The sequence below is a fragment of the Protopterus annectens genome, chromosome 9.part0 (genome assembly GCF_019279795.1).
Source record: "Protopterus annectens isolate FY-2018-M chromosome 9.part0, PAN1.0, whole genome shotgun sequence".
In the NCBI taxonomy this organism is placed as follows: Eukaryota; Metazoa; Chordata; order Ceratodontiformes; family Protopteridae; genus Protopterus; species Protopterus annectens.
In genome coordinates, this window is record NC_056743.1 from 256,914,943 (window position 1) to 256,927,633 (window position 12,691).

Consider the following 12,691-nt stretch of genomic DNA (forward strand, 5'->3'; position numbering starts at 1 on the left):
TCGTGCTGCCACAAGATGTCTCTGACAGGCGGTCACACTTCTTACCTATTGCCTGGGGCCTCTTCACCTGCAGGACTTCTGTGCTATTTGTCATTGTTTGAGCCAGAGAGTCCTGCAGGAAAGACGCAACAAGCTGATACTTAGGGGCCTTCTTAAGCGGAGGGCTCTCCGGCTAAGTCGGCTCCATCAAAATCAGCTAAATCTTCCAAGGCCCAGGCTTCTGTTTCTAAGCCTGCGGCCTCTGCTCGACTCGTTCGAGTCGAGATCGGCTCGGCTGGAGCCGATTCTGGCTTAACAAAGCCTTCGCACCGATGGCTATCGGTGCGAATCTGCATCGACCACGGTGTCGGCTCCGATCGGTTCGGGCACGCATGTGGGACAGGCATCGGTGTCGGCGCCGATCGGCTCCGACCCCGTTACTTTGGTGGCTGTATCGGCTCCGGCTGGAGCCGATACATCGAGCTTCCTGTCGGCTCGAGAAGTCGACTCCAACAGGATCTATGGTATCGGTTCCGATGGCTCATTCCAGGAAGAGGTCGAGGTCTCCTTCCTTGGAGCGATACTTTCGGCTCGGCTTCACCTCTTCTTCGACGGAGCCATCGGCCGATCTTCAAGGTCATCCAGACTGTCAGATCATGACCTAGAGAGTGGTCAGTAGATTACTTAAGTCACAGGTACTGGCCCAAATGTTACATAGTCCGTCTCAACAGGCGACTGTTGGTCCACACCCGTTACAGTTCCTCCTTCAACTCTACCCCAGAGCTTGGGTTGGAGTCTTCGGGAATGGTTACTGCTACGGCTGGAGGCGGATACCCCTTCTGTTCCTTCAGCCTCTACTCTTATCTCCTCTTGAGACCTTCCTTAGAGGGATTGGTGGTGGGCTTCCATGGTCTCCTCCGAGGGGTGAGTGGCATCGGACCCTTGTCGAGCCGCTCTTCCCTTGGAGCCTCGGCCTGGTGAGCTCGGCTCCGACATCTGCCTCGGAGACTTCCTTCGGTGGTCCCTGGGTTCCTAGCTCTTGAGCGGGTTCTCTCGGACCTGCCTGGGAGGGGAGCATTCGAGGTGATGAAGAGTGTGCTGGCCACTGGTATCAGTCAGCAGTCTGTTCCTGTAGCTCCTCCCTCTATAGTACCTGTTGACATCTCTGCCACTTCTCTTGCTATAGGACCCAGAGACCCACCGCCTCAGGTTTCCCCATTGGGAATTTCCCCCTCTTCCGAGGATTCTTCTGATGTTTCGGGAGATCCTCCTAGGAAGAGGACTTGTAAGAGGAAGCATGTAGACTCCCCCGAGTCTGTCACTTGGATACTGACTTTGATGAGTCAGAGGGATCCCTAGATCCCCCTCTGAGGATGTCTCCTTCTCAGACATCCTAGAACTCCTGAAACAGAGGGAAACTGGCCCACCAACAATCCCTCTGAGGATGAGTCAGTATACCTAGAGGCGTTTGGATCTCGGCCCTCCACCTCCTGGGTGTCTCCGCCTTCGACCCCTTATGCAGGTTATTGCACGAAAGTGGGCAGCTCCTGACTCTGTAGAGCCAGTCCCTAGGAGGCCTTCAAAATTTATCACTGCCCGTGTGACAAGCAATTCCTCACTAAGGGTGTCCCGCTGATGCCATGGTGGTGGCTGCGGCCACAAGGAACTTGCAGATCCTTCCGTGCCCGTCCATCCTCCTAATAAGGACTCTAGGACCATGGATAGGTGCGGTGGCGGATGTTTTCCTCAGCGACCTTTGCTATCGTTAGCTGAATTACCTATGTCACTTCACCAGACTCCAGAGGGATATCCTTAAGGAGCTGGGTGAAGTAGTTCAGGATCCTACGGCTGCTGGGGCTCAAGAAAAATTGCTTGCAGCTAGGAACCCTCAATTCCATTGCAAACTCCTCCATGCGGCTAATATCTTATGCTGCGGATGGAGCGAGTAAACCCATAGGTACAGGTGTGGCTCTTAGGCGCCAAGCCTGGATGCGGCTATGTGATTTTGCGGATCCCTTTAAGGCGTCCTTCACAAATTCTCCCTTTGATGGGTCAGCTTTGTTTGGCCCTCAGGTGAAGGAAACCTTGACCAGGTGCGAACAGGACCGCAAGCCTCTTTCTGCTGTTGAGTCCGTTTTCCACCGCTTCTAGACCTTATCCCAAAGGACAGAAAGGTGGGAAAATGTGGTTCCGTAAATCCCAAGGAGTCACGCCGGATTCACGTGGTCAGTTTACCCCTAGAGTCAGAGGGGTAACAACAACAGGCCCGCTCTAGAGGCAGAGGGTCGAAAAACCAGGGAAACAGAGAGCCTCTCTGACAAGCCCTTTCAGCATCCCTGAGGTGTTGCCCGGCTGTCCCTCCTTGGAGGCAGTCGGGGAAGATTATCACTGTACCCAGAAGCCTGGCATTCCCTCACTCAAGACAGATGGGTACAGTCGATCATATCCAAGGGTTACATAATTCCTTTCGAGGAAAGTCCCTTCCCCTCAAATTCCCTTCCAGATGTACCACCGGTCTAAGGAAATTGCAGAGTTAGAAGTCTCAAAACTACTGCAAAAGAGCCATTCAGCCAGTTACAATAGACCATTCAGAGCCGGAATCTACTCAAGGTTCTTTTGGTCCCCAAAAGGCGGGAGACTGAGACCAATATTGGATCTCAGCAGACTCAACAAGTCTGTGAGGAAGACAAGATTCGAATGGTCACTCTTCAGTCAATTCTGCCCTTCTTACAGAAGGACAACTGGATGTGCTCAATAGGTCTTCAGGATGCGTACTATCACATCAAAATTCACAGGCGCTCCAGGAGATTTCTCCGCTTTGGCTGGGGTCAGTCATTTCCAGTTCAGAGCCCTGCCCTTTGGTCTCACTACAGCCCCAGAGTGTTCACCAAATGCATGGCAGTGGTCACGGCTCACCTGAGGCGTCAAGGATTCAGGTGTTTCTGTATCTCGACGACTGGCTCCTGTCAGCCACCACCAGGCATCAGCTTATACAAGCCAGGGATTACACAATAGACCTTTGTTCTCATTTGGGCATCTCAATCAACTTGAAAAGTCATCCTTATCGCCCTGCCAGTCTATTACCTTCATAGGCGCAAACTTAAACACTGTTAGGATGTCAGCTACCCTTACAGATCAAAGAGTTTCAGACATTCAGACTCATGTCAGGATCATTCTGGCCAACAAGAAAGTTCAGGCCAGAATGGTTCTAAAATATTAGGTCTCATGGCTGCGGCCATTACTCTTCTTCCCTGGCTCGATTCTACATGCCTTCTTCAGTGGATGCTGTTCACACAATGGTCATACCAGCAACTTCCAATCGTCACCAGATTCTGGTGAGACAGACATGCAAAGAGCATCTTGCTTGGTGGATCACATCTCCTCAGGTTCACCAAGGCAGGTACTTTGTACCCCCATCCCCGATAGCCACTGTCACCACGGATGCCTCCCTGATCGGGTGGGGGTCATTATCAGGGCAGGATGGTTCATGGGGCGTGGCAGCCGTTCGAGTACCATCTGCACATAAATGTCCTGGAGATGAGAGCAGTGCTTTTAACGTTGCAAGCCCTCAGCGACTTTCTTCCCGTAGGGACAATTGCAGTCCACACAGACAACATGTCTGTAGTTTGGTATATCAACAAACAGGCGGAACCAAGTCCTACCCTTGTGTAGAAGCTCAGACTATGGCAATGGGCGATCTCCTCTCATCGGTTTCTGGTAGCAACGCATATCCCTGGGAAAACCAACATTGTAGCGGACAGATTGAGCAGAGCTATTCTCATGCCTCACGAGTGGTCTCTCAAGCAATCTATAGCGGAAGAGATTTTTCTGGAATGGGGTCGTCCATGCTGCGATCTTTTTGCTACTCCCCAAAACAGCAAATGTCCAGACTTCTTCTGCCTCTTCCCTCCATCAGGCCATCCCCCCAGAGGCGCTCTGACCCAGGATTGGCCCCAGGGACTTCTTTATGCCTTCCCTCCATTTCCTCTGATCCCTCAGGTTATCCAGAAAGCTGCCAAATTGATTCTCATTGCCCTTACTGGCCTCGACAAGTTTGGTTTCCGTTCCTCCATCATCACCTTTTGGTGCAGCCGTGGCATCTGGACCCAGTGCCAGATCTTCTGATTCACCAATCGGGTCAGCTGCACCGGTCAATCCCTTCTCTCAACCTCACAGCATGGTTGCTCCACTTCCTTCCTTAGCCAGGCTTCCTTTGATCTCTAACCCAGTTAGAGACATCATAGTAGCTTCACTAAAATCCTCTACCAGGAGGATTTATACAAGCAAATGGAAACGTTTCTCTTATTGGGCTAAGGCCAAGAATATTGATCCTTTTACTGCCCCTGTTCAGGCAGTCCTGGACTTCTTAGCAGAGATTTTTCATGCAGGCTCCTCTTCTTCCACAGTCAGAGTTCAATTGGCTGCTATCTCCAACTTTCATGTCGGGATCGCAGATCATAATATTATGTCCCATAGGCTCTGCAGGGCCTTCTTGAAAGGAATTTTCCTACTAAAGCCTCCAATCAGGAATCCTCCTCCTCAGTGGGATCTAAATTTAGTGCTGACATCCTTGATTCTTCCCCTTCGAGCCAGCTGTTTCTTGTTCCCTGAAATATCTTTCTTTGAAAACTTTATTCCTAGTGGCTATTACATCTGCCAGGAGGGTGTCTGAACTTCATGCTCTTTCAGTTCGACCCCCCTATTTGGTTTTCACAAAGACAGAGTATCTTTGAGAACTAGCCCAACCTTTTTGCCTAAGGTCGCTTCAAAGAACAATTTGAATCAATCCATTGATCTCCTGTATTTTTCCTAACTATTCAGATAGAGCTGAACAAAAGCTACATTATCTTGATGTCCACCGTCAACTTAGATATTATTTGGACAGAACAAAAATTTAGAAAATCTGATCAACTTTTTGTTTCCTATGCGGATAATAAAAAGGCCTTCCTGTTTCTAAAGTGACCTTGTCCAGATGGCTTTCTTCGGTCATCTCTGAAATTTATACTCAGGGGAAAACAGCTGTGCTCAAAACCTGAAGCACATTCAACTAGGAGCTTAGCTACTTCTACAGCTTTTCAAGCTAGACTTCCTTTGGACACTATTTGTGCAGCGGCCACTTGGGCCACTCCTCACACTTGTTTCCCATTACAAATTGGACTTGGCCTCCAGGGACAGAGCCAGTTTTGGCTCTACAGTCCTCAAGAGTTTGTTCCATTGAGCCACCCAGGATAGAGGTGCTAGGGACGCGGTCCCATCAAGCAAGAATGAAGGCGAGATTGACAACTTAACATTAAGAAGTTATGTACCTACCATAACGTTCCATGTTAGTTGTCTTCTCTGCCTTCTTTCTTGCGACCCTCCCTCCTTCCCCCTGGCCTGGACAGACCTTGTTATAAGAAACTGTTATGCTGAAGACCATTCAGACCTGGTCCTTATTCCATCTGTAAGTTTTCTTTCTTCCTTTTGGAAGTATTTTATGCTTGGTGCTGTTGCCCTTTGTCATCAAACGAGATCTGGGTACTTACCGCCTTGCATCATGGGATATGGGGCTGCCTCGAGCTGGTAAAAGTGACTCTCGAGCTTAGCAAGTGCCGAGTCGGAGCCGAGGGATCGGCTCCGAACCCATCAAGCAAGAAAGAAGGCGAGAGAAGACAACTAACATGGAACGTTATGGTAGGTACATAACTTCTTATTCCCTGCCTTCAACAGGAGTTTCTATGGTGGTCACAGGCTTGTCACCTCAACAAGGGTCAGCCTTTCACCCAACCCCCAGCCAGGCAAACTATGACAACAGATGCATCGGACTATGCCTGGGGGGCACTCATGGCAGGACAGTGCATTCAAGGCTTATGGACAGCAGATCAAAGGAATCTGCACATCAATCAAAAAGAAATACTAGCTGTACAAAATGCTCTGACAGCCTTCAAGGACCTCTTGCATCCAGGACGGCTTATCATAAGGACAGACAACACAGTAATGTGGTACATAAACAAGGGGGCACACACTCCTACCCTCTGCAGGCAAGCAATGACCTTGTGGAACACAGCACTGGCTTACCAAGTTCAATTACAAGCTCAATTCCTGCCAGGAAAACAGAACATATTGGCAGACGACCTAAGCAGAAACATCATGGATCCCCCACGAATGGAAACTAGATCCACAAGTATTCACAATGATAACTCAAAAGTGGAGGCTCCCAGACATAGACCTGTTTGCCAGCCCTCAAAGCTGTCAGCTAAAGTTTTGCACAAGGACTTTTCACCAGCAAGCTTGGAAAGTGAACGCGCTCTCATTCAGTTGAAAAATGCTAACAGTATATGCCTTTCCTCCCCTCCCCTACCCCTTCTCACAAAGGTGCTACTGAAAGTCAGGATGGAGAGACCCCGAATGATACTCATTGCTCCAGACTGGCCACGCCAGCACTGGTACCCGCTATTAAGGAATATGGCCCATGGCCCACCATGGATTCTACCACATATTACGCACCTGCTCACACAGCAAGGCAATCAAATTCTACACAGCCAGCTCAAAACCTTAAACTTGACTGCATGGCAAATCACCTAGGCAACCAGCCAGCTCCTCTCTCTCAAGCTGTTATGGAAGTTATTCTGGAGGCCAGGAGGCCCAGCACCAGGAAAGCCTACTCAGACAAATGGAAAAGGTTTTGCGCCTGGAACCAAGCTGAAGGCCAAAATACCCTTCAGCCTGACATACCTCAGATTCTGCAATATCTAACTGAGATGTTACACAAAGAGCTTTCTTTTTCATCTATTAAAATCCACGCCTCAACTATTTCTGCTCACTACAACACGGACCCTCCGTTATTTTCACATCCACTCTTAAGGCAGTTTCTCAGAGGGGCCAAGAACATTAGGCCTCCCTGGAGAGCACCAACACCTACTTGGAACCTCAGTTTTGTTCTGGAAAAACTCACGCTACCTCCTTTTGAACCAGCTTTCTCAGCTGACCTAAAGTTTATATCATGGAAGACTGCCCTGCTGGCAATCACTTCAGCTAGAAGAGTGTCAGAGCTTCAGGCACTAATGGCAGTAGAGCCTTTCCTCTTTTTCATCAAGATAGGGTTTCTCTATGAACTAACCCCTCTTTTATGCCTAAGGTGGTATCCAGTGTGGCCCTAAATCAAACCATCCATTTTACCCACCTTCTTTCCAAATCCACAGAACAAAGGAGAAAGACTCCTGCATTCCTTGGACATTCACAGACCGCTACGTTACTACTTGGATAAAACTAAGGTTTTCAGAAAATCTGACCAGCTTCTTGTATCCTATGCTACAGCATCACAAGGAAAGGCTATTTCAAAGCAAACCATTTCCAAATGGATAGGACATTGCATACGTTTTTGCTGCACCCACCATGAAAAACCAGTTCCTACTACCATAAGGCCCCACTCTACCAGGGCAGCAGCTACATCTACAGCCTTCCTCAGGGGGGTACCAACCAAAGATATTCTGGAAGCTGCAACTTTGAGTTCAGTACACACCTTCACCAAACATTATCACTTACCACTTTACTCTAAGACCAGGGCGGGCTTCGCCACTGCAGTTTTGCAGGGCCTTTTAGCTACCTCTAACCCTGTTTGACTCCTCCGCTCATCCTTAGCTTTGGAATTCTACGCAAGTGTGATGACTGCAGCAGGGTAACACGATGAACATAGTACAGTTCTGTACCTTCCATAAATGTAGATGTTCGAGTGTATACCCTGCTGCAGTCCAGGTTGCCCTCCCTCCATCCCCTCTAAAACCAGCTGAACTTACCTGTATTCTACACAGCCTCTGTGGTGTACTTGCTTGTGCCTAAGGGTTAGGGGCACCTGACATCTGGGGCAAGAAAAAACTGAAGAAAATGGCGTCGGATGCCTCTGATATACCCCTGGCGCTCTGACGTCAGGGAAGAAGCGACAGCAACCGAAGCCGGACCAAGACTTTGGAATTCTGGGTGACTGCGGGACCGCCTGATGGCAGGATAACCCAAGTGTGATGACTGCCGCAGGGTATACACTCTAACATCTACATTTATGGTAGGTACAAAACTGCACTTTGTGTACACTTAACCATAAATGTAGATGTTGGAGTGTATTCACTGTTGCAGTCCTGGTTACCCTCCCTCCAGCCCCCTGACTTCATTTGGCTATACCTCTTCTCTCCTTTTCAATGCTTAAAAGCTTTTTGGTGTATTTGCTTTTTTGTTTGAGGTATATCCTTGTATTTTTATAGATTTAATTGATTCCCATTAGGGTTGCACTTGACATCTGGGGCAAGAAAATCTGATATAATGACGTTGGCTGCATGTTTTATACCCCTGACGACCTGACGTCACGGAAGAAGAGAGCAACCGACTCAGGACCCAAGACTTTGCTAATCAGGCCGACTGAGGGCTACCTGCAAGCAGATAACCCAAATGTAATGACTGCAGCAGTGAATACACTCTAACATCTACATTTATGGTAAGTGTACTTTCTTGGGTTTGTACCAAACGTCTGCAGTTGCAGGAGGAAGAAACAACTAAAGATAGTACAAGTACTCATCCTTTTTACACTCCCACCTGAACACTAGCTTACCTGTGGTGTTTCTGCCTAAACGAGAAGGTGAAAGGTGTGACCTTTTTCAGGAAACGTTACCATTACTGCACCAGTAACTATAATGGAATGTCTACAATTATAATTAGTTCCTACATTATTGTGCTGTTAGTCATTCTTTGAAGCCTCAGTTATTCAAGTTATGTTCCCAGGATGACCACCTAGAATAGTAAGCTTTGGACATTCCCCTACTTGACGAAGATGGACCTCATTATCCCAGACACAAGTTTCTGCTTACTGTTGCATCTGGCTGAACAGATCCTCCTTAATCCACCCCACCTTCTTTCTTCCTTCCTCATAGCAGACACTGGGGGATTGTTGGTTGGTGATTTGTTGTGCTTTGCTTTTCAGCAGCGTATAGAAGGTCTGAAGATGGAAACAAGTTGACAGAACATTATGAATCATCTTCTTTCGGCTTTTTCCCGGTTAGGGGGTTGCCACAGCGAGAGAGGTTAATAGCCTAGGAAAGGTAAAAAATGTTAAGCTTAACGGCATACTTGCATTTTCAATCCTTCTGGTTGACATGGATAAAACTGCTTATCAAGGTTATATAGTTGTAGTACATAATCTACATAGTGTTTGAAAGCTTACTAACCATATTTATTAGGCAGGGGAAGTATCTGACTTCAGTTTGACTACTCGTTTTTGTTTTTTTTGTCTGATACATTGATTATCATTTTTTATTTAAATGTTTGCTGTTTTATTTCAGCCGTACATAGTGAGTCCAGACTTGCCCAGACCAGCACAGTATCTGCACAGCCAGAAGCCACACAGGTAAGTCTTTTCACGGTCTCAAAATTTCATTTTAGCTTTGCTCCTTAAAGATAATGCTGAGCAGTGTGCAGTTATTCCTGTGGAGCTTTACTAAATTCATTGGGTTAACATATCAGTAGATTTCTGCACTTGAAGGAACAAACTGTAAAATTTGCTCAGCTGACAAGGAGCACAAGTCGTATGTTGGTTGCTTACTACTTTCATATGGTCACAGGTATTAAAAGTATTTCATGTTTGTAAACTTTTATGAGAATTTTTGCCTTTTGTGGATGGCCTTTTATTCCAGTGTTGCAGTATTCACTAGTGGGTTTACCCTTCTTCTGATCAGCTTGTCTGGCCAGGTTTCCAAAGCTTTTACAGTCCCAGAAGGTGCGTCGCACATCTGACATATGTTGGCAGATACGTGGGCCATAAATGTGACATCTGTGTGCACTGGCCCTCAGAACTTTTTAGCCGCCAGCCATACACTAGGTGTTACTGCTACTCACAGACTGATCAGATGTTCTTCGTTCCACATTGCTGCAGTCCTAACTATTGGGGTAGTCCGCTGTCCAGTCGGCCCGAATACCAAAGTATAAGGCTGGCGTCGGTCAGCGCGCATTAGACACGCCAGTACGCCACGTGGGTACCCTCGCTGACCCGACGCCCATCCTCTGTCTTTTTGCCGCATGGTCCGATGCAGAAGCAGTTTTGAGTGCAGGTTGGCGTTCTGAAATTTTCTGAAGTCGGAGTTTCAGACCGAATCAAAGTTGGCGTTATTGGAATTTTGGTTTTCTTGCCTCAGTATTTAACGGATGTCAGAAAAAGTGAATAACTGTATTTCTTGTGGGAAACAGATACCTCATAGGGATTACCATACCTTGTGTATACCTTGTTTAGGGCCTGAGTTGTTGGATGCCGCCTTTGTGCTAGATTTAACAAACGCACTATTAAGAGAAGGTTAGACTGTGCCAGGTTAGTGTTTGGGAAGCGTTGCAATTATAAAATGCCGTCGGATGTTCCGACGCCCGCTTCGTACAAAAAGCGCAAGGACAAAACAGCAAAGCCTAGGGTTGATGAACCGGCAGTCCCAGACGTTGGTTCTTTAGAAGGCTCAGTGGAGCCAGAGGTTTTGCCAGGAGTTTCTTTGGAGTCTCAGGCAGAGACTTTACTGTTACAGGATGTGCCTTCTCAGGAGGTAGGCCAGGCTGAAGGGGCTTCTCAGGTAACTGTTCTTCCCTCTCTTCCCAAGGTAGTTAGAGCCTCTCCTTCTGTTTCCAAAACTTCCTTGAGAGGTAGGCAAAGTTTAGCTTCAGTGGGGGCTTCTCCTAGCACTTCAGGTTCTGTGCCTAAGAAACATATGCTTAAAATGGCAGAAGATTTGATTACTCTGATTAGAGGTTCTATCCCCCCGCCTGATAAGAGGCCTAGGGTGGAACCTGAGTTTGAGAGTTTTGAACAGTGTTCAGAGGCTTCTGAGTCTTCTGCGGAAGATTTGCAAGAGTATCCTCCTTATTCTGATTCTGATGTGGATGATTCCACTCCTACAGCTTCTCCTCCTGAGGATTTCTCATTTTCAGAGACTCTGCATTCCATGAGGGAACACTTTAAATGGGAAGGCCAGGATTACTCTGATTCCAGGAAAAGGCTTAGGGAATTCTTGTTTTACCCCAGCATAGGCCCTTAGCTATACCTCCTGTGTTGAATGTGGTGGAAGATGTTTTGCAGAGGCTTCCTGAATCCTGATTCTTTGCCTCCTGCTCCTGTTAAACCTGATAGGTACTATAGGGTGCCTGAAGCTCATAAGTATCTTTTAAGAGTCCTAGGGCAGACCGGAGACTGTTTCTCAGGGACCTAAAGGTGTTAAGGCCTCTGTTGTTAAAAACCCTGTTCCCACTGATAAAGAGGCAAGGGCTTTGGATAGATGGGGAAAGAAAGTGTATACTTCTTCCACTTTAGCCATGAGGGCGTTGAATTGTCAGTTTCACATGCTAAAATATCAAAATTATCTCCTTTCACAATTGAGATCTAAGGTGGATGCTTTGGCGGAAGGTATTGAGTGTAAAGAGTTGCTGGATTTAGTTCATGTGTCTGAACAAGTGGGTAAGCATTCTTTGCAATGTGGTTTTGATGCTGTACAGGCCTCCTCGAGGGTGGCTGCCACTAGTTCTGTTCTTCGCAGGCATGCCTGGTTGAGGGATCAGAATTTAGCTGAGCATGTTAAGACAAGGATTTTGGATGCTCCTTTACAGTCTGATGTGTTGTTTGGTTGCCTGTGGAAGCAGTTTTAAAGAAAATGGAGGACAAAGCTAAGTCTATGCAAACTGTTAAAGATTTTTGCAGGTGCAGCCACCGAGTTTAGTAGAAATTGGCCTACTAAGGGATGGACATATCCTGCTTATGATTCCCAGTCTAGGGGTAGGTCTAGGCGTGGTAGGGGCAGAGCTCAAGGTTCTTTTAGGCCTAGAACAGGAGTTCACCTGCTCAGACTTCTGGTGAGGGCAGGGGTCAGTCCTTTCTCAAACAGACCCAATGACCTGCCTTTTCAGCTGCCAGTAGATTCTCGTCTGGCAGCTCCTTTGGGAGGAAGACTGTCTCTTTCAAAGAAAATTGGGATTTAATTACTCAAGACAGATGGGTGTTGGATATCATTCACCACGGTTACAGGTTTTATTTCCATACATTGCCCCCTTTCAGAGGCATGCCGGACGTTCCACCTCCACAAAGGAAAGAGGCTCACAAGCAAATTTCTCAGTTACTCCAAATAGGGGCCATTCAGCCAGTCCCTGTATCAGAAAGGGGCCTAGGATTTTATTCTCGCCTGTTCCTAGTACCAAAGAAGGGGAACACGTGGAGACCAATTTTGGATTTATCTATCCTCAACACTTATCTGGACATTCCCAAGTTCAAGATGTTGACGTTACAACAGCTTTTACCTCTGCTGGGCAAAGATCACTGGATGGTAACTTTAGATCTCAAGGAAGCTTACCTTCATGTGCCTATAAGACTAAGTTGCAGGAAGTATCTGCGTTTTTGAGCTGGAAATTCTCATTATCAGTTCTCTGCATTGCCCTTTGGCTTATCTACTGCGCGGAGTATTCACAAAGGTTCTGGCTCCAGTGATAGCTTACTTCAGGTTACAAGGAATTCAAATCTATCCTTACTTGGCGACTGCCTGATTCTGGCTCAAGAAAAGGAAGACCTTCTACAGCATCTGGAACATGTTATAGCAGTGCTAAGATGCCTAGGGTATTCTGTGAACGAAATAAAGTCCAGTCTAGTACCCTCTCAAGACATGTGCTTTCTGGGTGTGAGACTGAATACAGCAGCCCAGATGGCCTTTTAACCCCGGACAAACAAAAG

General features: G+C 47.3%; 1 protein-coding gene across 7 annotated transcripts in view; it reads left to right on the forward strand.

The window, feature by feature from the left end:
* CAPRIN1 (cell cycle associated protein 1) overlaps positions 1-12,691 on the forward strand; it is a 2,078,829-nt gene that overhangs the window by 1,105,201 nt on the left and 960,937 nt on the right. For all 7 annotated transcript variants that reach the window (XM_044082838.1, XM_044082839.1, XM_044082842.1 and 4 more), the window contains one exon: positions 9,285-9,349. In XM_044082838.1, the coding sequence (XP_043938773.1) occupies positions 9,285-9,349 (65 nt within the window). The remainder of the gene's footprint in view (positions 1-9,284; positions 9,350-12,691) is intronic.